This window comes from Oncorhynchus mykiss, chromosome 10 (assembly GCF_057628025.1).
Source record: "Oncorhynchus mykiss isolate SJ-2025 chromosome 10, ASM5762802v1, whole genome shotgun sequence".
Lineage (NCBI taxonomy): Eukaryota > Metazoa > Chordata > Actinopteri > Salmoniformes > Salmonidae > Oncorhynchus > Oncorhynchus mykiss.
In genome coordinates, this window is record NC_143031.1 from 29692798 (window position 1) to 29717233 (window position 24436).

General features: G+C 41.8%; 1 protein-coding gene and 1 pseudogene across 2 annotated transcripts; one reads left to right on the forward strand and one right to left on the reverse strand.

The window, feature by feature from the left end:
- The first annotated feature begins 4116 nt into the window (after window positions 1-4116).
- On the forward strand, window positions 4117-24282 carry gemin5 (gem nuclear organelle associated protein 5). 2 transcript variants are annotated; one of them, XM_021618008.3, is made up of 28 exons: window positions 4117-5455; window positions 5560-5714; window positions 5845-6026; window positions 7620-7774; window positions 8646-8747; window positions 8894-9026; window positions 9164-9329; window positions 9538-9750; window positions 9857-9942; window positions 10112-10194; window positions 10765-10901; window positions 11062-11135; window positions 11353-11534; window positions 11846-11985; window positions 12276-12447; window positions 12637-12843; window positions 12985-13092; window positions 13263-13385; window positions 14033-14128; window positions 19445-19582; window positions 19800-19947; window positions 20155-20274; window positions 20422-20632; window positions 20786-21046; window positions 21237-21399; window positions 23286-23796; window positions 23905-23989; window positions 24063-24282. In XM_021618008.3, exons 1-28 carry the CDS (start codon window positions 5293-5295, stop codon window positions 24222-24224), a joined length of 4476 nt encoding a protein of 1491 aa, XP_021473683.2. In that variant the 5' UTR covers window positions 4117-5292; the 3' UTR covers window positions 24225-24282. The 2 variants fall into 2 exon arrangements, with proteins under 2 accessions (XP_021473683.2, XP_021473684.2); XM_021618009.3 differs by having other exon boundaries at window positions 7620-7771.
- LOC149979985 (intelectin pseudogene) lies at window positions 21418-22534 on the reverse strand (annotated as a pseudogene).
- Window positions 24283-24436: the final 154 nt, after the last annotated feature.

Sequence of the window (24436 nt, forward strand, 5' to 3'; positions counted from 1 at the left end):
TTTGGTGGTAATATTCTACACTCGGAATGTGACCCCTTTGGTCACTTTATTTGTCTTGTGATCAGTTACAATGACATTACACTCATTACTGTAAACTTCTACGGAAACAACACCAAACATGAGAATGATGAGTTGCTTGAATCGATAGAGAAACATATACTTCATTGGTTATCTAAATTTCCCAATTCGTTATTATTGATAGGAGGGGACTTTAACATTACAATAGATAATTCAACTGATAGGTGGCCCCCAGGTAGGCCAACCAATCAGAATGTGGGTTTAATACTTTTTATGGAAAAGTTTGATCTTACTGATATATGGAGAGAGAGGTTTCTGGCTAACAGATCATTCACTTGGAGTAACAAAACAGGTTCCAGACAATCCAGAATAGATTTTTGGCTTATATCCAAATGTATTGATAGTGAGTGTGTTACTACAAATATTTGTACTACTCCCCTCACAGACCATAGGGCTATTTACATTGATATCAAAATATTTACCCCTGATACGAACCTTGGTAGAGCATCCTACTGGAAGCTAAATAGCTCATTATTAAATAATGATATAGTTAAATTTGAGGTTAAAGATCTGCTCACACACTTTTGGGAAAGGGCTTGTGAAGAAAAATCTTATTGCAAGAACTGGGAGCTCTTTAAATTTGAGGTGTCCAAATACCTTAGAAAATATGGTAGTAATCTTGCTAAGACCAGAAGAGCTGAGGAGGAAAAGGTGATCATTAAGATAACTTCCCTTTAAAAGCAGAAGGAGCCTTTATTAGATCTATGAAAAAATGGATTGAGGAGGGAGAACAGAATTCATCCTATTTCTTTAGACTTGAGAAATTTCACTCTAAAAATAACACTATCCATTAAACATTGATGGTGTTATTACAGATTACCAAAAATGTATCGCTAAATACTGTAGCAATTTTTACAGAAAATTGTATAGCTCTACGTACTGTCAGGAATCCACAGATATGTTTTTTAACTCACTGAATAATGTTCACTCTATCAGTGATATAGAATCTAAACAGTGTGATGAACCCATCAAAGTTGAAGAGATTATAGAGTCTATCAAACATCTAAAGAACAATAAATCACCAGGTGTTGATGGAATTACATCAGAATTTTACAAATTATTTTCTGAACAAGTAGCTCCCTTCCTATTTGAAGTATTTTTTAGAGAGTATTAAAAACAATGTTCTCCCTACTACAATGAGTCAGGGGTTAATAACACTGATACCTAAGCCTAAAAAAGAAGTGCTGCTCATCGATAACCGGCGTCCAATTTGTCTTCTTAATAATGACTATAAGATATTAGCCTTACTACTTGCAAAAAGAATTAAAGAAGTCCTGGATGCAATCATTGATGAAACACAGTCTGGCTTCATGAGGAACAGACATATTTCTAACAATGTCAGACTAGTATTATACACACTTGACTACTCAGACCTAATAACTGAGGATAGCTTCATATTCTTTTTAGATTTTTATAAAGCATTTGACACAGTAGAGCATCAGTTTCTCTTCCACTCCCTTGAGAGACTTGGCTTTGGGGATTTTTTCTGTAAGGCTATTAAGACTCTCTATGCAAATGGTAACAGCTCTATCAAATTGAAATATGGCACCTCACCTAGATTTGAGTTAAAGAGAGGAATTAGGCAAGGTTGTACTATCTCTCCGTACCTGTTTTTATTAATCACCCAACTTCTTGCAAATTCTTTAAACAGTCCTGTACAAGGTATTTCCATAGCTGGTAAAGAAATTATTATAAGCCAGCTGGCTGACGATACTACACTTTTTTTGAAAGACGCTAACCAAATTCCCATATCGATCAATGTGATACAATCCTTTTGTCACACCCTGACGTTTCTTGTTTTATTAGTTTGTTCATGTGTAGTTTCTTTATTAAAGAACCATGAATAGTAACCACGCTGCATTTTGGTCCTCCTCTCCTTCAACTCAAGAAAACCGTTACACCTTTTCCAAAGCGTCTGGTCTATATCTTAACATGAATAAATGTGAACTCATAGCTGTCAAAGATTAACCCTCTTATTAAAAAAAACAGAAGAAACTAAATCAATGGCTACAGAGGGACTTATCTTTAAAAGGTAGAGTCCTAATAACCAAGGCTAAAGGTATCTCTAGACTAACATATGGTGCTCTATCTTTATATCTTGACAGTAAAATAAGCCAGGAGATAGACCAGATGCTTTTCAACTTTCTTTGGAGAAACCGTACCCATTACATTAGGAAAACTGTTGTAATGAACACTTATGAGAATGGTGGACTGAATTTTCTGGACTTTACTACTTTAAATAATACTTTTAAGATCAATTAGATAAAACAATTCCTAAGAAGACCCACTTTATCTGGAATTTTATTCCTCATGTCTTCTCTACTTTTGGTGGCCTTAACTTCATGTTGTTTTGCAATTATAATATTGACAAAGTTCCAGTGAAACTATCTGCTTTTCATCGGCAGGTTTTCTTGTCATGGTCCTTAATTTATAAACACAATTTTTCTCCACACAGGTATTATATATGGAATAATCGGGATATATTGTATAAAAACACCTCTTTGTTTTTAGAATATTGGTTCTGAAGTAATATCCTATTGGTGAGCCAACTGGTAAATGCAGAGGGTCTTTTACTCAGTTATAAAGAATTCTTATCACTTTACAAGGTCCCTGTAACACCTGTAACACCAATTGTTTTAGATGCCATTCCCTCAGGTGTTGCTATGTTATTCAGGAACGTGTCAAGACCTGACCCTCAGAGCCTACCTTCTATTGACCCTGTTGACTCATCAGTAGGAAAGATTTGTTTCTCTTTTGGTCCATTCAACAACAGAGCGATACGATTCTTGTGTCAGCCTTATTGGAATGGATTTATTGATAATATCTGTTGGAAAAAAGTTTGGATGTTGCCACACACATACCTACTTGTTAACAAAATGAAGGAAGTTTCCTTTAAAATTATTCATAAATATTATCCTGCCAACCACTCTATGAAGAAGTTTAAGGAAAACATCAACTCAAATTTCTCCTTTTGTAATGACCACCCAGAAACAGTGTTGCATCTTTTTTGGCATTGTATGCATGTAAGAAACCTGGCAAGACATCCGTAGGTTTATAATTGAACATATTTATGAAGATTTTACACTATTGTGGAGAGATGTACTGTTTGGATTCTTTACATACAATAGAAATAAGCTGAAACATTTTTATGTAATTAATTTCATTATTCTTTTGGCCAAATTTCATGTACACAAATGTAAATTTACAAACAGAAAACAACATTTTCGTACCCTACAAAAAGAAATTGAACTGTATTTTAAGACGGTTAAATGCACTACTAACAAAAAAGCTGTTTGAATTGTAAGTATATGCATGTCCCTTATTAAGGTCCTTGTGTAATTGTAATGTGATATTGTACCCCCTAGCTCGATTGTCCATTGTTTGTAGTCTATGTCTGCTTGTGTTCCCTCATGTGCTTTATGTATTGATTTGTTGTTAATAAAAAAAATTTAGAGGGGAAATGCATGCATTTTAGCGTTTGAGTCACTTTAGCGTTTGAGTCAAGTTGCTAAAAGTTGCTAAAAGTTCAAAATATATATATTTTTTAAATAGATACATTTGTTGTTAGGTGCTGTTTGGATAAAAAAAAGTTGCCAGGGTAGTCTGAAAAGTTGCTAAATCTAGCAACAGAATTGCTAAATTGGCATCAGTGGGCACGTCTCGTCAAAGAGTACAGTATGAAGATATACAGTATGAAGATAGGCTAAAACCAAATACTTTTCCAATGGGAACAAATTAGTCATAGTGGGCAGAACAAGCAAGGAGGCGGGCAGAGCCAAGCAAGAGCTAGCGAAATCCCACTGGTGCGTTCTAGCATCATTTGCATATTTCATAGGGGAGCGTTTGCAAAGGGTAAAGTCTTCAAAACGTAGTCCACTCTGGAAACGACAAACTGTATTGGAATCAAATGTTTAATGATGAGAACATTTCCAGAATGTCGGCCCAAATCTATTGCGTTCCATCTTCTCCCACTTTAGGCCAGTGGGCTTCCTCTACCATATTTCAAATGATATTTGTCACGTGCCGAATACAACAGGTGACACTGGCCATATTCAGCTGGTGTCGAGTGTTCGTAAATGAATCAGTTATTCTGCGCTCTCGAATTAACAATGACCATCGCGAACGCACAAATACTATAACTCTTAGCTAAGAATGACATATAGTTAATATACTGGCAAGTTCGATGTACTGGTACTAGCTAACATCACTCGGGAGCCCCAAGTTTGACTTTTTATTAAACTAGGCAAGTCAGTTGAGAACAAATTCTTACTCACAATGACGGCCTACCAAAAGACAAAAGCCTCCTGCGGGGATGGGGCTGGGATTTAAAATGTTTTAAATAAAAATATAGGACAATACAAACGTCACGACAAGAGGGACCTAAAACGACAACATAACACGGTGGCAACACAAAACAGGGTACAAACATTGTTGGGCACAGACAACAGCACAATGGGCAAGAAGGTATAGACAACAGCATGATATGCTGCGGTTCGTAAGGATAGCGTAGCTAACACGTCAGCCAACGTAATATATTTGAAAAGTCAATGCTTTATTACAATGCTCAACCTTTCTTAACATTTGTCATAATTGTCAGCAATGAAATTGTATCCGATAACGTCGGACTTCGGCTGCATATTTTCCACAATTTTCTTGAAATCTGAAACCGTTGTGAAGTCACGCCCTTCTCTGAAGAGTTAGCATTATGGCCCTAAAAGCACGTACATAGTGTGCACTGCTTGAATATTTCGTATGCTGGCGTATTTAGTACGATATCCATGATATAACCAATAAGCATACTACATACTCAAATGCGTCACAAATAGTATGGTTAGTGCAGTTGGTATAAGTATTCGAACACAGCTCGCGTTTAGCCTATCTTCATACTGTACTGTTCTTGTTGTGGTTTCGTTTTATCATTGTTAAAATCTTCATATACAGTCAATTATTAAAATGCATAATATAGAAATATGAGCTGATAAGACAAAATGTATTTATCAAATGCGAAGGAAAAAAAGGCAAGCATACTGACATAGTTTAACCCTTCTCTGGTTCCGTACTCTTTACGACAATTGGGTCAATCATACGGCTTTCGTTCTGTTTATGATGCTGCATGAACGCTCTACTTGAATAAGACATGTGCTTTTGAATCGTTCTTTATTCCCCAGTGATGTGAATAGGTTTTGATTTACTGTATATCAATTTAGATTCTGAATGTCGATTACTCCTTTCACAATGCACGAGAGACTTCTTCCAGCCTCTCCAAACTGGTACTCTTCGCGATGCAGTGACACGAATGACAAGGGTTTATTGGCGTTTGGAGCTAAAAACACCATATATTTGGTTGACGTTACAGCATCATCCTCTACAGTTGTTGGTAAGTACCCTATTATTCTTATGTTAGCCATTGTGTGTTCTAGAAGTCAGTCAGTGGACATGTATCAAATAAACATGGCTAATTCTAATTTGTCTTGCTTTCAGGTGAACTGGTTGGCCACAGAGAGAGAGTGTCTGGCTTCTCATTCTGCCAGCATGCCGGCCAAAGCCATAATTGTGCCAGTACTTCTGATGATGGGACTGTTAAATTCTGGGACACAAATGAGAAGGTCCTGGTAAAGGAGCATAAAACTCACCAGGTAAGTTCCACTCTGAGACCTTTTTGAATAGTGTTGATTCCATATTGTCTCTCTCTCCCAGGTATAAGATACAATACTTTGAAAAACTTTTTTCTATGAGAAAATGTATCTAAGTCTATTATGTGTACAGAACACCATCACAGCCCTCCACTGGTCCCCTGGGGAAAAGAACCTTGTGGTGTCAGGGGATGAGAAGGGCATTGTGGTCTGCTACCAGTACAACACTGGTGAATCTCAAAGCTTCTTCCCCGAACCAAGGAATATCTTCTGCCTGTCCTGCTCCCCTCACAACTGGCACTATGTTGCTGTGGGGTATGATATTTAACCTCTAGTGGTGCATGCATGCACAATAATTGCTTATGCTGAGAAGTGTACATTTTAGGGCTGTCCACGACTAAAAAAAATCTTGGTCGACCGAAAGTCGTCTGCTCAAAACGTGTATTTTTCCATGTAAATATACACCCTATGTGTTTTAATAAAATAAACAATAAATGCAATGAGCTGTCTGATGCTTTAAGCTCACTGTTTGATGAAATAAGACACAAATTACTCAAAGGGGAGCTAGAGATCAAGATAAACAGAAGAAGAAGAAAATGTAACGAGTCCCGACCATCCTCCCACTCCTACTGGCTTTCCCAAATTCTGTCGTTACTCTCCTGAAGTTGCTGGCAATAGGCTACACGAGGAGTCTGCAAACTTTCTCATGTGGAATGCCAATTTATCTTACAATTTCTATCGATCTGTGGGCCAGTTATGGTTTTCTTATGCATATTTTCGTGGAAGTTTCATTGAATTTATAATAACGTCTTCGGTATTTCAACATCATTGTCATGTGGTTAATCAAAATTCGATGAATATTATACAAACCCAAAAAGTAACTCCCATTGCCAACTATGTAAAAAAAAAATAGCCTATAAAGCTTAGAAATAAAAACATTCCAGCCTGCAGGTAGAAAATATCTTGAGTTTAAATATAAATATCCTATAAGTCACATTGGCATGGCATGTCTGCAACGAACTTCAAAGATTGTATCAACTATTAACTTGGCTCCGGCCTGAAGCTCCTTGCAATCAGAAATATGTTCAGATCCCCAAATGGGCACATTTATATTCCTACATTTGTGCACCGGCCAGGTAGCCTATAGGCCTACTTCAAAGCGTAATCAGGTGCACGTCCTTACTCAACATTGACAGGAGCGCTCCAAACAAAAGACTGACTAAATTTACAAAACTCATGAATGGAATGAAATTAACCAAAATGTGTTTCTTGTGTAGCATAGGTTGTGCGCTCTGCAAACAATGTGTCCACTTTGACAATGAGAACAGTAAAATACTGGAGTCATAATATATTTAATGCATTAACAGACATTACAGTAACCAAACAAACATTGTAGATTAGGAATTAACGGTAAATATACTACTGGCAATATATGTAATGGGGAATTGATGTACACTAACAATAAAACGCAAACAGTTCACACAATGAAGTTATGAAACAATGAATGTGCACAATGGCTGGAAAGTGCATTCTGGAGAGAGATGTGCCTTGTGCAGCCACATTCCCCTTCTTGGACTGTCCCATCCCACAGCCTCCGCAATGGATTAGATCACTGAGATGGGCGTCAATAAGATGGGTGTCTCGTGTGCCATTAAAAACTAATATATATTAATATTTTCTACTGCTCGACAACAACAACAAAAATCTAGGTTGAAGTAATAAATACATTTAATTAAATAACCAAAAAAATCTAGGTTGACCAACAGCCTATCGACCCGTTAAATAATTGGGGTCAGCCCTAGTACATTTCACAGCATCCATCGATATGCATCACGAACGGCAAATACCAGTGACAAATTACTTCCCAGGAAAACATTACATATGGTTATGTATCTTAATCTCTCTTAGGTACAAAGATGGCATGATTGTGCTGATTGACATCAGTAAGAAAGGTGAGGTGGTGCATCGTCTCCGTGGCCATGACGACGAGATCCACGCCCTGGCATGGGCTCCACTACCCAATGAGGAGGTGCTTTACAGCAGAGTAGACGACAACACAGGTGGTGTGTTATGAAAGATGCTGTGCCGAGCCATCCTAAATGTATTCAGTCAGTGACAAGTGGCATGATGAGAGAACTATCTATTTTTTAGTCATCAATGTTTTTAAGATACGTTTTACCCCTTTGTCCACCAATGCAAAGCCTAAGGCCAGAAACCTTGGTGTCTTTTTTTTTTACCCTGACCTAAACCTCGAGCTGCATGTGAAGAAGGTTGTCCAGTCCTGCTCATCTAAGAAATATAGTTAAAGTCAAGTATTTTATTTCAGTCACTGATCTGGAGAAAGTTATACATGCTTTTATTTCCTCACACCTATATTACTGTAACTCAGTCAGAAATCACTCCGTCTATAGTAAGTTCAAAATGCAGCTTGGCTTTTAAGAAGCACTATTTCTTAGCCATTACCATACCATTGCACCTATTTTAGCTTCTCTTAGCTGGCTACCTACCTGTCACTTCGAAAATAATAGAAAATTGTACTACGCGTTTAAGGCTTGGTTTAGCCTCATCCTATATCGGATCTTTTATCTCCCTACGAATCAGGAAGCAGCCGGAGATCCTCTGGCAAGGCACTGTTGACAAGGCACTCATACATTAAAAGACACTGAAATCCTGATCATCTCTGGCAGACTATTCCAAAGTCTAGGTTGAAAACAGAGAGACCTTTTGCCCTTTAGGGCCCCTAGACTTTGGAATGGTCTGCCAGAGGAGATCAGGATTTCAGTTTCTTTTAATGTATGAGTTTAATTAGCTTTTCTTTTTCATTGTCCTTTCTCTTGTCTTTTTGTTTCTTTGTTATTACTGTGTTATTACTGTTTTATTATTCTTATGTGAATCACTTTAATTTGTTACTTATAATTAAAATAATATTTTCAGAAACGACCAATGGGATGACCGAGGGCAAAGAAAAGGGGTGTTATCTTGCATCTGGGAGCAAGGACCAAACCATAAGAATCTGGAGCACGCTGAAGGGCAAAGGTGAGACGATATCCTAACTGAGTTAACAACCTGCATCCTCCATAGCTTTATCTGCGTATCATACTACTATTGAGAGTTTGTGCAGTATGCTCTTTAAGAGGGTCCCATCTCTTGGAGTTAAAGATGATTATGTCTCTCTCTGTCAGGTGTGATGACCATGAAGCTACCGTTCCTGAAGAGACGAGGGACAGGGGTGGATCCTGCAGTCAAGGAGAGACTCTGGCTCACTGTGCACTGGCCCAAGGGGAAGCCAACGCAAGTCGTGTCAAGCTGCTTTGGGTATGAACTATAAAAACATAATTGAGGATGGTACAGTTAATTGTGATAAATATGTTTTAGTCGGTAACTCGCTAATACTTAATTATTTTGATCATTCGTTTTGCCCAGACTGTACTAACATCCCCCTGTATGTGAAGGGGTGAGCTGATCTTGTGGGACCTCACCAAGGGAGGCAAGCAGAAGTGGAGCCTGTTAGGAGCATCCTCAGAGGGCCAGAACCACAGCAGGATTGTGTTCAACATGAGCTCAGTGTGTGTTGAGGACAACAGAGAGCTCCTGCTCAGCACCTCAATGGACAGAGAGGTGAGATGAGGGTTAAACCCTCTCGATGTAGCTTTAGCAAGCAATTTACTGACTGTCTATTGACAACAGTGACATTTTGAGTATGGTGTGAAATTGTGCCCTATAAGTGGTCAATCAAACATGCGGTTTATGAGCAGTACTTAGCGTGCATATGTGCCGAGAAGGATTACAGAATTTCTCACAAATTTGCTTCTTATCATTATTCCAGATAAAATGCTGGGATCTGTCGTCGTTGGACTGCTGCTGGACCCTTCCCACCCTGGGGGGGTTTGTGTACACCCTGGCCTTCTCTCCTGTGGGTACAGGCTGCTTGGCCCTGGGGGTGGGAGACGGCATGATCCGCGTGTGGAGCACCCTCTCAATCCAGAACAAGTACGACACCAAGACCTTCTGGCAGGGCATCAAGTCCAAAGTCACAGCGGTAAGAGACTCTTAGGGCATATTGATATCAGTTATTGACTAATGGTTTATGGTAAAACTGAATATGGCTAGCGTGTGTGTGTTTGACAATTATTTGTTCATTACAGCTGTCCTGGCATCCAACAAAAGAAGGATCCTTAGCTTTTGGAACCGATGACGGCAAAGTTGGCATTTACGATGCTTTCTCTAACAAGTAAAACTCTTCATCTACAACTTTCTCTTAACTCTAGTATCTGAGATACTGTATGTTGGCAGTTTAATCAAATCCATACTGTTAGTGATTATCAACACTTCTCACCAAGATAATGACATTTCATGTCTGTTATGACGTTAATGAAAGGTCTTTATTGTGTTGTTTCCAGGCCGCCTCAGGTATCCAGCACTTATCACAAAAAGACTGTGTACACATTAGCCTGGGGACCCCCAGTCCCTCCTCTGTCATTTGGTAAGCTCTTAACTTAATAAGTGTAAGTGTGTGTGTACTGTATGCTGAGCACCCTCTGACCCAGCAACTTCTCTGAGTGGACGTTGTGCCAAAGCCATGAGTCAGCAGAAAGCATGCATCTCTTGACACTTTTTTAAATTTACTCCATAATTCAATGAGTTGCGAAAACAATTATCTCTCTCCCTGAGCCATTCATTGGGAAATGAAGATGGTGGAAAGTACATTTTACCAGCTGCCGGCAGATGACATTTTGATTACCGTATCAGTCATTCAGTATTTTGAAGCAGTAAACATAATTGCTCCTGTGAGAAAGATTTGCTGATGGTTTCTAAACCAACAAAGACCTGTTAATTTGTTTAGACACTTTCTGTTGGAAAGGCTCCAGAATGTCATGTGGACATTGAGATTGAGATGTGACGTCTTGAGGGTTATCAATAACTGATTAGTGTTGTCAGACTCTGCAACCATCAGATAATATACCATAATATACGCTGGATGAGTATGATTGTGTGTGAATAAGCAAGACAAGGGGGTGCTGGAACAGTGTATAACAGTCAGCGTGTCATCCAGGTGGAACAGGAGACCGTCTGTCCTACAGCCTGTATAGCTGTGCTGGAGAGGGCATCATCCTACAGCATGACCCCTGGAAACTGGCGGGAGAGGCCACAGACATTGACAGGGTCATCAAGGACACCAACAGCATCAAGGTGAGATGGAAAGGCTATCTACATTTATGCATTTCCTTTTCAGCAGAATCCTCTACTTAATTAAAAGTATTTTACCCAATCACTGCATGTGGCGATGTGCAATTGAATATAATGTTGGTAATTCGAATAGGTTTTGAAGGTCATGTTCTATTTTCTGCAGCACAAGCTGTCACCCCACACAGATCTCAGCTGGAAACCAGATGGTAAAGTTGTGGCCATCGGCAATGAGGACGGGTGAGTCCTCTCATTCCCTTAAACTGTGTATATAGGCCTGGAGAATTGCCTGGAACCAACTGTGGTCTAGAATGATTGAGTGCCTATCTAAAATAAGACTACAGCTGTAATGATGCATTTACTGTAATGTGGTAGATTTTATTTATGTATCCATTTACAGTAGGTCACAAAGTGCTTGAAACTGACTAACTGTATTTCCTGGCTTTGTCTCTTTCAGGTCTGTAGAGGTATACCAGGCTCCGACTCTCAAGCTGCTGTGTACCATCCAGCAGCACCATAAGATCATCAACGTGCTGCGCTGGCACCATGACCACAGTTCCCTGCCCGAGCTGCAGTACCTCCTGGCCTCTGGGTCCAGCAATGCCTTGGTCTATGTCCACGACCTCCGCACTGTCATAGGTGAGGAGAGTTCCCCAGGGGTGTATTCTAAGAGCTGAATCTTATTTTGAGATCTGAGTGTTTAACTTAAATATTCTATTGATATGTTGTCAGATCTGTGTGAAAGACAAGTGTGCATATCTCAAGGTATGATGCAGTGAGGGTAATATGGGATGTAGAGACAGCAGTAGGCCAGCGGAGGTCTCCATTGTGAACAGTAGCTATGATAACCAATGGCCTTGGAAGATGTTTTTGCTATGCAGGAGTTAGCCATTTCTGGTTAATTTCACAGTATTTTGAAGTGGTCACTGTTTTTCTTTGTCCTTGTTCAGAGACTCCTCCAGAGATTCCCGTTGTGATGACCGAGGCGTATCGGAGCCTGGCGGGTCACACAGCCAAGATCACTGGCCTGGCCTGGAGCCCCCACCACGACGGGAGACTGGTCACCGTCTGTTACGACGGTACAGCACAGGTCCGTCCCAATGTGTTATTTACCTAACGACAGCTACACGGACCCAGCCTTTACACCTTTTACTAGTGCCTACTGTTTTCTTCCATGTGGTTCTATATAGTGATGGAGGGAAAATTGATATAGTTGCATGTCGCAATATTATTTTGATCGATTTTATTATATTGATACATGGACTCCAAGTATCGTTTCTTTTTTGTTGTTGCTAGGTGGCGTTTGCTAGGTAGCGTTTGCTAGTGCTAGTTGGCTGTACCTGTGCCATTTATAGCAAATTAAATCTATATGGTCCCCAGGTGTGGGACGTGCAGAAGGAGGAGGGGCTGTGCAACTACAGGGGTCACAGGGGCCGGCTGCTGTGTGTCCAGTGGTCTCCTGTGGACCCGGACATGGTCTGGACAGGAGCAGATGACTTCACTGTGCAGGAGTGGGCTGTGTCCAAGCAGGAATTCACCAAGCCCCCCAAAAGTAACAACATCTTTTTTATTTCTAGTTTTATTCACAACGTTGCTTTTTAGAATGTTGCTGGTTGTGTAAATGGTCAACATTTGATAATTTTCATATATTTGATTGTAAAGATCCATAACACTTAGAGTGCAATGAATTGTATATTGTTCTAATGATAATACAAAGGTAAAAATGTATTTCTCTTCTTAGCGAAAAAGACACTTGACCAAGTTAAGGCCAAGTTAAAGGCCAAGAAGAAGAAGAAGGCAACTGGGAAAGGAGGAACAAAGGCGGAGGAGAGCTTGTCTCTAATTGGAGAGGGGAATAAAGGAGGGGCGTCCCCGGCACCAGGAGAAAGACCATCTGACAACGAGGAGGAGGAGGGGAGCGAGACCACTAGCATCTCCTCAGTGACAGGTAGCACTGCAGTCATGTCCAATCTACTATTACATTCAGTCTGTCTCAATCCAGTCATCTCCTTCAATTGCATCTGCCATATGCAATCTGTAAATAATGACAATATCATACAGCTCACACATACTACTCTTTTTATTTTAGTCTCTTCATCCAGTAATCAGATGGACAGACCTGTGATGGAGAAAGTGCAAAATGGAGGGAAATCCTTACTCACTGTAAAGAAAGAAATAAAAAAAGTGGAGAAAACAGGTACTGTATGGAATCCTATCAAAATACACAAAGAAATTGTTCATAGGGCACAGAGTTTTTCCTAACCACGTGAACTAACCAAGAAAAACATAGGGCCCTTTATTAAATGACAAGTGTAAGTATCCGTCTCCATCCACTCCAACCCCTCTTGTGGTCTGTCTTTCCTCCAGAGGTGACTCTGAAGAAGAGGAAACCTCGCTCCATGCTGCCCCTCAGTACCTCCATGGACCACCGCCCCAGAGAAGACCTCCAGCAGGACTGTCTCAACCTGGCAACAGTCAGGCACTCTGAGGGTGAGACTCAATCCATCCTTATCTGGATTATACTACAAGATTAGACATGTAGCCCAGTAGCTACACCTTTTGAGGACCTATATCAGGGATCATCAGCTAGATTCAACTGTGGGACGATTTATTTGGGGGTCGGGGGGCCAGAACATAATTACAAATAGGTGGTAGACTGCAAATTGACTGCAAGAAGCCCAAACAGTTATTTTTGACTAAATTATTTTTGACTAAAAGGTAATCATTTCAAACCTCACTTACATTTGTATACAATCACGTGTCTCTCTATTATGCGTAGGGAAAAATAAATAAATATATATATATATAGGAACAGATTTCTTAAATTAAAATCACTTGGCGCTGATTTCCTGATGTTTTTAGTCTGTTTTTTTGCTCAGAATTTAGGGGGCCAAATAAACCCCAGTTGGGGTACCCTGACCAAAACAATGAACAAGTACTCAACTATTGTTTCCTGACTACATTTTCCTGTGTAGGCACCGGGATAAAAAAAAGCACCAGGATTTGTCTTTATTTAAGTCTGCATCATAAGATTCATGAGACATGGTCCAGAAAGATAAGTGGTCATTTTTTTTCTGTCCACCATAGAGCAGCGTTTGACTCTGACCCTGTCTTTGTCCATCCCTGTCTATCCTCAGCCTCTCCAGCCCACTGTGTCCCAGGCCTGGGAGATCACATCCAACTGGGTCTGTTCGCAGACAGAGATGCCCTCTATAGGATGTTCCAAGAGGAGGGTGAGTACACTATCTTATGTTGTATTATATGATTGTTATTACACGTTCATAACGATTACATACTTTTTAACACTTTAATAGCACTTATTATAACACTTTCATAATACATATACATGTGTTATAATGCTTTCTCTATGTGTCTGTGTATACATGTATGTGTGTATATACAGTACCAGTCAAAAGTTTGGACACCTACTCATTCCAGGGTTTTTCTGTATTTTTACTATATTCTACATTGTACAATAAGAATGAAGACATCAAAACTATGAAATAACATGAAGTAACCCACTTTTTTTTCTTCTTTTTTTTAACTAATCAAAATTTATTTTAGAATCTTCGAATTAGACACCCTTTGCATTGATGACAGCTTTACACACTCTTGGCATTCTCTCAACCAGCTTCACCTTGAATGCTTTTCCAACAGTCTTGAAGGAGTTCCCACATGCTGAGCACTTGTTGGCTGCTTTTCCTTCGCTCTGCGTTCCAACTCATCCCAAACCATCTCAATTGGGTTGAGGTGGGTGACTGGAGGCCAGGTCATCTGATGCAGCACTCCATAACTCTCCTTCTTGGTCAAATAGCCCTTACACAGCCTGGGGGAGTGTTGGATCTTTGTCCTGTTGAAAAACAAGTGATAGTTCCACTAATCGCAAACCAGATGCGATGGCATATCGCTGCAGAATGCTGTGGTAGCCATGCTGGTTGTGTGCCTTGAATTGGAAATAAATCCCAAAAGCAAAGCACACCATCACACCTCCACTTCCATGCTTCACGTTTGGAACCACACATGCGGCTATCATTCGTTCACCTACTCTGCGTCTCACAAAGACTCATCAGACCAAATGACAGATTTCCACCGGTCTAATTTCCATTTCTCGTGTTTCTTGGCCCAAGCAAGTCTCTTCTTCTTATTGGTGTCCTTTAGTAGTGGTTTCTTTGCAGTGATCGATCATGAAGGCCTGATTCACGCAGTTTCCTCTGAACAGTTGATGTGAAGGTTACTTGAACTCTGAAGAATGTATTTGGGCTGCAATTTCTTAGACTGGTAATGTCTGCAGCAGTGGTAACTCTGGGTCTTCCTTTCCTGTGGCAGTCCTCATGAGAGCCAGTTTTATCATAGCGCTTGATGGTTTTTGCGACTGCACTTGAAACTTACAAAACTCTTGAAGTGTTCCGCAGTGACTGACCTTCATGTCTTGAAGTAATGATGGACTGTCATTTCTCTTTGCTTATTTGAGCTGTTATTGCCATACTGTGGACTTGGTATTTTACTAAATAGGGCTATGTTCTGTATATCATCCCTACCTTGTCACAACACAACTGATTGGCTCAAACGCATTAAGAAGGACATACATTTCACAAATTAACTTTTAACAAGGCACACCTGTTAATTGAAATGCATTCCAGGTGGCTACCTCATGAATTTGGTTAAGACAATGCCAAGTGTCCAAAGCTGTCAAGGCAAAGGGTGGCTTCTTTGAAGAATCTCAAATGAAAAATATAGTTAGATTTAACACTTTTTGGGGGGAGGTTACTACCTGATTCCATATGTGTTATTTCATAGTTTCGATGTGTTCACTATTATTCTACAATGTAGAAAATAGTAAAAATAAAGAAAAACCCTTGAATGAGTAGGTGTCCAAACTTATGACTGGTACTGTGTGTATGTATGTGTGTGTGTATATTTCACACACACTACATGACCATAGAGTATGTGGACAACTGGTGTGGATGAAATGGCCAATTCCCCTCATTTGAAAGGGTGTCTATAAACCTTACTGTATATACAGTGCATTTGGAAAATATTCAGACCCCTTTCCTTCAACATTTTGTTACGTTACACCTGTCTGTATAACGTCCCACAGTTGACGGTACATGTCAAGAGTAAAAACCAAGCCATCAGGTCGAAGGAATTGTCGGTAGAGCTCCAAGATAGGATTGTGTCGAGGCACAGACCTGGGTTAGGGTACCAAATAATATCTGCAGCGTTGAAGGTCCCCAAGGACACAGTGCCCTCCATCATTCTTAAATGGAAGAAGTTTGGAAACACCATGACTCTTCCTAGAGCTGCTTGTCTGGCCAAACTGAGCAATCAGGGGAGAAGGGCCTTGGTCAGGAGGTGACCAAGAACCCGATCGTCACTCTGATAGAGCTCCAGAGTTCCTCTGTGGAGAAGGGGGAACATTCCAGAAGGACACCCATCTCTGCAGCACTTCACCAATCAGTCCTTTATGGTAGAGTGGCCAGACGGAAGGCACTCCTCAGTAGAAGGCACTCCTCAGTAGAAGACAGCCTGCTTGGAGTTTGCCAAAAGGCACCTGAAGAAACTCAGACCATGAGAAACAAGATAATCTGGTCTGTTGAAACCAACATTGAACTCTTTGACCTGAATGCCAAGCGTCATATCTGGAGGAAACCCGGCACCATCTCTACGATGAAGCATGGTGATGGAAGCATCATGCTATGTAGATGTGTTTCAGCATCAGGGACAAGGATACTAGTCAGGACCGAGGCAAAGATGAACAGAGTAAAGTACAGAGAGATCCTTGATGAAAACCGGCTCCAGAGCACTCGACGTCAGACTGGGGTGAAGATTCATCTTCCAACAGGACAACGACCCTAAGCACACTGAGGCTAGAAATGTGCATCCTGTAGCACAAACTCAAAAAAGATCTGTGACACTGTAAAGTCCATGGATAATAAGAGCCCCTCCTCCCAGCTGCCCACTGCACTGAGGCTAGGAAACATTGTCACCACCGATAAATCCACTATAGTTGAACATTTCAATAAGCATTTTTCTACGGCTGGCCATGCTTTACACCTGGCTACCCCTATCCCAGTCAACTGCCCTGCAACCCCCCACAGCAACTCGCCCAAGCCTCCCCATTTCTCCTTCACCCAAGTCCAGATAGCTGATGTTCTGAAAGAGCTGCAAAATCTGGACCCCTACAAATCAGCCAGGCTAGACAATCTGGACCCTCTCTTTCTAAAATGATCTGGCAAAATTGTTGCAACCCCTATTTACTAGCCTGTTCAACCTCTTTCGTATTGTCTGAGATTCCCAAAGATTGGAAAGCTGCCACAGTCATCCCCCTCTTCAAAGGGGGTAACACTCTAGACCCAAACTGCTACAGACCTATATCTATCCTACCCTGCCTTTCTAAGGTTTACGAAAGTTAACAGATCACCCACCATTTCGAATCCCACCGTACCTTCTCTATGCAATCTGTTTTCAGAGCTGGTCATGGGTGCACCTCAGCCACGCTCAAGGTCCTAAACGATATCATAACCGCCATCAATAAGAGACATTACTGTGCAGCTGTATTCATCGACCTGGCCAAGGCTTTCGACTCTGTCAATCACCACATTCTTATCGGCAGACTCAACAGCCTTGGTTTCTCAAATTACTACCTCGCCTGGTTCACTAACTACATCTCAGATAGAGTTCAGTGTGTCAAATCGGAGGGCCTGTTGTCCGGACCTCTGGCAGTCTCTATGGGGGAGGGTTCAATTCTCGTGTCGACTCTCTTCTCTGTATACATCAATGATGTCGCTCTTGCTTCTGGTGATTCTCTGATCCACCTCTACGCAGACGACAACATTCTGTATACTTCTGGCCCTTCTTTGTACACCGTGTTAACTAACCTTCAGATGAGCTTCAATGCCATACAACTCTCCTTCCGTGGCCTCCAACTGCTCTTAAACGCAAGTAAAACTAAGTGCATGCTCTTCGACCGTTCGCTGCCTGCACCTGCCCGCCCGTCCGTCCAGCATCACTACTCTGGACGGTTCTGACAACTACAAATACCTAGGCGTCTGCTTAGATTGTAAACTCTCATTCCAGACTCACATTAAGCATCCCCAATCCAAAGTTAAATCTAGAATCGGCTTCCTATTTCGCAACAAAGCATCCTTCACTAATGCTGCCAAACATACCCTCATAAAACGGACCACCCTACCGATACTCGACTTCGGCGACGTAATTTACAAAATAGCCTCCAACAGTCTACTCAACAAATTGGATGCAGTCTTTCACAGTGCCATCCGTTTAGTCACCAAAGTCACATATACTACCCACCACTGCAACCTGTACACTCGTTGGCTGGCCCTCGCTTCAAACTCGTCGCCAAACCCATTTGCTCCATGTCATCTACAAGTCTTTGCTAGGTAAAGCTCCGCCCTATCTCACCTCACTGGTCACCATAGCAGCACCCACTCTTAGCATGCGCTCCAGCAGGTATATCTCACTGGTCACCCCCAAAGCCAATTCCTCATTTGGCTGCCTTTCCTTCCAGTTCTTTGCTGCCAATGACTGGAACGAACTGCAAAAATCACTGAAGCTGGAGACTCATATCTCCCTCACTAGCTTTAAGCACCAGCTGTCAGAGCAGCTCACAGGTCACTGCACCTATACATAGCCCATCTGTAAATATCCCATCCAACTACCTCACCTCAATACTGTTATTTATATATCTTGCTCCTTTGCACCCCAGTATCTCTACTTGCACATCTATCCCTCCTGTGTTTAATTGGTATATTGTAATTACTTCGCCACCATGGCCTATTTATTGCCTTAACTCCCTTATCTTACCTCATTTGCACACACTGTAGATAGACTTTTTCTATTGTATAATTGACTGTATGTTTGTTTATTCCATGTGTAACTCTGTGTTGTTGTATGTGTCGAACTGCTTTGCTATATTTTGGCCAGGTCGCAATTGTAAATGAGAACTTGTTCTCAACTAGCCTACCTGGTTAAATAAAATAAATAAATAAACACAGCCAAGACAATGCATGAGTTTCTTCGGGACAAGTCTCTAAATGTCCTTCAGTGGCCCAGCCAGAGCCAAGACATGAACCCAATTGAGCATCTCTGGAGAGACCTGGAAATAGCTGTGCAGTGACGCTACCCAGGATCTGCAGAGAAAAATGGGATCCCCAAATACAGGTGTACAAAGCTTGTAGCGTCATACTCAAGAACACTGAAGGCTGTGATCGCTGCCAAAGGTGCTTCAACAAAGTACTGAGTAATGGATCTGAATATTTATGTAAATAAAATATTTCTGTATTTTTTGTTGTAATAAATGTTAAATTTCTAAACCTGTTTCCGCTTTGTCATTGTGGGGTGTGTTGTGTGTAGATGTACATTTCTTTAATCCATTTTAGAATACAGCTGTAACGTAACAAAATGTTGATAAAGTGAAAGGGACTGAATACTTTCCGACTGCACTGTGCGTGTGTGTGTGTGCGGATAAAAGGTGACTGACAAATCACTTCCATTCTTCTTATGTTGTGGTGTCCCTTTGAATCCTGTAGAGGAGGGCCATGTGGAGGCAGGTCACTATGAGTCTGCGGTGTACCTGAGACTATGGAAAGGTGACATCGCTGGAGCTCTGCAGGTGGCCACTGAGAAAGGAGAGTTGAGTGATCACCTGCTCTCAGTTGCACCTATGGGTAAGTAATTTTAATTGTAAAATGGTTTTATTTCTTTATTTATTCCATTTTAGAATGCATTTTTCGAATATTAAGTTGTTCTGATTCAACAACCAACTAGTCAATTTGTTAGTTTTTGATTAGTATAATTTTTTTGTTCTCTTGCTCTTTGACATGGTGAAGTACTGTATGAATGGATGCATGCAGGTGTGTAATAACACTTGTGAAACCCTCTCAGCTGGTTACCAGGTGTGGCTGACGACCGTGGAGGTCTATGTGAAGCAGCTGTGTCTTCAGGAGCAGTTCCTCAAGGCTGCCTCCCATCTTCTCTCCATCAACAAGGTCTACGAGGCCATCGACCTCCTCAAGTCCCACCAGCTCTACAGGTCATTCAGCAGACACACACACGTTCGTCTGTTTATTTTACACATAAATGATGAAATAAAGAATAAAAAAGTTAGTGTTGTAGGAGGATCCATTAGAGTAACTTCTAAGTGGTAGGGTTTTAGATTGTGCTACCTGTGACTGACCTATCAATGGGAGTGATCATTGTAATCTCTTAAGCTGTGAGTGAAATGTTTGTGCTTTCTCAGGGAGGCCATAGCCCTGGCCAAGGCTAGGCTGCAGCCAGATGACCCTGTGCTCAAGAAGCTCTACACCACCTGGGCAGCCGTGCTGGAGAAAGACGGCCACTTGTCTACTGCTGCTAAATGGTAATTAAGACTAACCTTTACCTATTTTCATTAATAAAACTGCGTCTTGGTGTAAAAGTGCACTGTGCAAAGCAGGTAGAGTAAAATCTGGTTCCTCTAAATAGCCGACTTGATGCTAAAGGAACTCGCTGTGTATTTATCACTCAGTTATCTCGCCGTGGACTCCAGCTTCGACGCAGCCAAAGTCATCGCCAAGAAAAACGACCCTGTCTCACTGAAGACGGCCGCCAGTCTGGCGAGGATCGCCGGCGAAAGCGACCTGTCCTATTCACTCTCCCTGAGATGTGCCAAAGACCTGGCGTCCTCTCAGGATTGGCTGGGAGCACAGCAACTCCTCAGCACACATGAGAGCCTATTGGTAAGTTGCCCTGAATTGGCCGATGCTTATAGATGAAGATGCTTATAGATGAAGATGCTATATATAGTCCCATTGATTAGCTATAGATGATGGTCAGATAAGAGTTGCGTGTTGATTTTCATGCTTTATCTATACTGTCCCCCTCTGCTATAGGCCCACCGGTTACATTACTGCACTATTGAGCTGCTCACTGTGAGTCTAACAGGGACCGACATAGTGACTTGGACCTGTTCCTCCATCCATCCCTGGTCTGCTCCTTGTAAGAATCAAGATGGCTTCCTGGCTACCCTGAGGGCTGTGTGGGAGAGAGGGTTTGCTGTCTCCCCCAGCAACCCAGAGATACTCAAAGCTCTTCACCAACAACTGAAGGCTATAGAGAATCCTCAAACAACACCTAACGTTCCTATGAAACAGGTAGGCCATCAGTGGACAGAGGCTGGGCTGGGGTGAAATTATTCTGCTGATGGGATGGAGAGATATTGATAGATCTTAATCTGAAAATGTAAGTTTGTAGACATTTAGGAGACGATCTACTCTGTAGACAGTGGTGCCTCTGCCTGTGTTTTCATCTGAACCCACTGTAAATGCTCTTGTCCCCCTCCAGCTTCTGATCCAGGTGTCCCTTGACCTGACCCTGGGTGCAGTGAGCTGGTTGCTAGGTGACTGGGGGGCAGCCCTAGAGAAGCTGTTGCAGGGCGTGGCCAGAGGGAATGAGGCGGGTCACTTCTTGCTGATGTCAGAGACCTGTAGGCTGTTGTTTCCTCAAGGTGACTCAACATCTTAGTTTACCCATCTTTATTATCCATGGCAAGGATTACACACTGACACATAAGAATATAAATTTATACAATGGATTATTTTGTGCACATATACTGTATTTGTACAGTACCTTCAATTTAGAAATGCTACCATAGAGCAATGCCCAATACATATAATGTTAACAGGTATTTTTTTTTTTCATACAACAGCCATTCTCTTCAGTCTTATACAAAATCCATAAACCAATCTTATACAGTTGGTGGCACAGAATGGTTAGTAAGTTAAACATTGTTTTACTGTAATATAATGCATTGATGACATGTTTAATATGGATTTTAATGGTGGAAGAGGCATGGCAGCTTCAGAGATCTCCTTAGATGCACTCCAGCCTGTGCCGTGTGCATGGACATCCCAGTCAATGGACATCCTAGTATAGGAGCGGCCCCAGGGAAGTGTCCACCTCCTCCAATACCGTAGTGTTCAGAGTTGCAGCCAGAGCAGATGGCCATGGCTGCTCGTTCATTATTGATCGCTCTGAATGTGATGACGCCAGGCTTAAACTAATTTCTTGGCTTGGGTCCATAAAAGTCTCTGGTGTGTCTGTGGTTGTAAATAAGAATGACTGGTCCTCTGTTGCAAGACCCTACATTGTATATCACCGGGTAACACTTGAAGAGTTGGTTTCCCTTTTGAAGGGTGAGGAAGTGTCTCTGTGTGGTAGAGCAGGATGGAGGCCAGGTTCCAGTATTCCATAGGAGTTGTTAGGGACCTGCTTCACTGACATGTCCTCAGCCATGGTGTCATAATACCCAGGGCTCTTGGAAGTTGTTGGCGCTTGCGCCCTCTGGTGTTCCAAAAGTGGCCCAGTTCCCCTCTCCGTCTGGGCGGTTTGTTTTTATTTTATTTAACTAAGAAAGTCCGTTAACATTCTTATTTACAATGACGGCCAAACCCTAGGGTTGCTGCCCTGCTGGCTGGACCAGCGGTTGCCTACCCTGCTGGCTGGACCAGCGGTTGCCTACCCTGCTGGCTGGACCAGCGGTTGCCTACCTCGCACTTCCCGTAAATGTTGTTCTCGTGCATGCTCGCCACAAGTGTCCAGCTGCCAGTGGTGGTCATATCACTGAAGGTCTGGTATATCATCCCACTTGCTGTGTTCAGGTAATACAGCCCATCTTCATGTTGGTCACATCGGTCCCTTATTTCTTTGCAGCTTATGGCAATGGCTTCTGTTTCAAAGCCAGTTCTGGCCACTGCATGCCTGTCCTCCTGTACTGCTTGTGCAAGTTGAGGCAGTGAAGTGAAATGAGTTGTAAGTCTGTCTACGTGTTATATATTGAAAACATCAGTAGAGGGGGATCATCAACAGGAGAACACAGATAAATGTCTGAGTCTCTGACTATAGGAGGTTCTGTTTGTGTTCAAGTCTTGGCAATACTTTTATTTATACCCATGTGCTCTTATTTCCCATGTCTGAGAGAGAACTGAAAAGAGAGCTATAAGGATTTACTGTAATGGCATTTACTGGAAAGTACTAGCCCATCTCAGCAAAATTGTGTTGATAACAAGAATGGTAAAACAGCTAAACAATGATAAGCCTAGTTGATTATCAATAACATTCACAAGAGGCCTCACGTTTGATAAAATGTACTGTTATACTTTTAATCTGTGTGAATTAGTCCATTCCAGGAAAAAAGGCCCAACCCTTTAACTGCAGTTGCACTTTAAAAAAAAAATGTGCACAGCCTGGTGACAACCTGTGCCTACAGTACTCAATATCACTGGAAGTGTGGACACTAACACTGTATGGTCCTCGTCTTTCAAATGTACGAAATAAATGCATCCTTTAAACCAATGTGAAATTCTCATATTAATTCTACTCTTTCTCTGCCAGGTATCGACTCCATCTCAGAACACAAAAAGATGGTGGACCCCTCGGATGAGAAGGCCTTGGCTGCAGCTCGGAGCCTGGAGGCGTTTGTGTGTTACCAGGACCTCTACCACATGTGGTGGAGCCTCAGCACTAACACAGCAGGAGCTCAGAGAGACATGACTGATGGACTGCACTCAGCCAGCGAGAACCACATCAATGGATTAGACGGCCACGTTACTGACACTCCAAATGGAGATGGGATGGGATGGTGTGTGAGCGCTCAGAATGGAGATGTGAAGATGGGAGTGTGTGTGAACGCTTGCCAGGTGCTGCTGTCTGAGCCCCACGCAACCTGCCAGGCCACACAGAGGGCTATAGCAAAGATCCAGCAGAGACTGGCCTCCATGGTGCACCAGCACAGCCAAACCCAGGAGACTAAAGCCAGCCATGGGGAGGGACGGACTGAAAAGCCCACCTCGGCCCAGGGCTCCACTCCAACAGACAGCCAAGAGTCCACTGATGCAGGACAAGGGTACAGCATATTTTTTCTCATTGTGTCTTTGGACATTAGTTAGCTGTTTAGACGATAAAGATAACTGCAATAATTTGTTAGTTGATGTAAGTTATGATTGTTTTTCAGAGCTGACACTGAATCTCTACCCTGCTTGATTGCCATGGTTTCTGAGCACCACAAAGAGTTGGCTGACATCCCAGAACATGTCAAAGTAAGACACCCTCATACTTTTTTACTGAACTTTTTCCTGATGCCATTCTTTAAAATATTTTATTTTATTTCAGAAATATCCATACCCAGATGTTCTGGAGTGCTGCTTAGTTCTGCTCTATTTGAGTAAGAGTTCCGATCTTGTTCCTGATCACCTAAAGAATGAAGCAGTGGCCTTGATCCACAAGTATGGAACTTCCTCTCTCCGCAAAGCCTCCCAGCAATTCCTATCTTAATGGTTATTTTTCTTCAGTCTGAACAAAGTCAATGCACATCAATAAACATTTTCACTAAGCTAAGTCTGATTTACTATACATGGGTATATGAATACCAGCCTTCAAATACATTTGTATTGATTCAGAAGTAGGATTTTAGTTCAATGTCTTTGCACTGCTGGGGGCCTAGGCCCACTCAATCGTGTACATTACCGTGGTTAGAGTATCCCTCG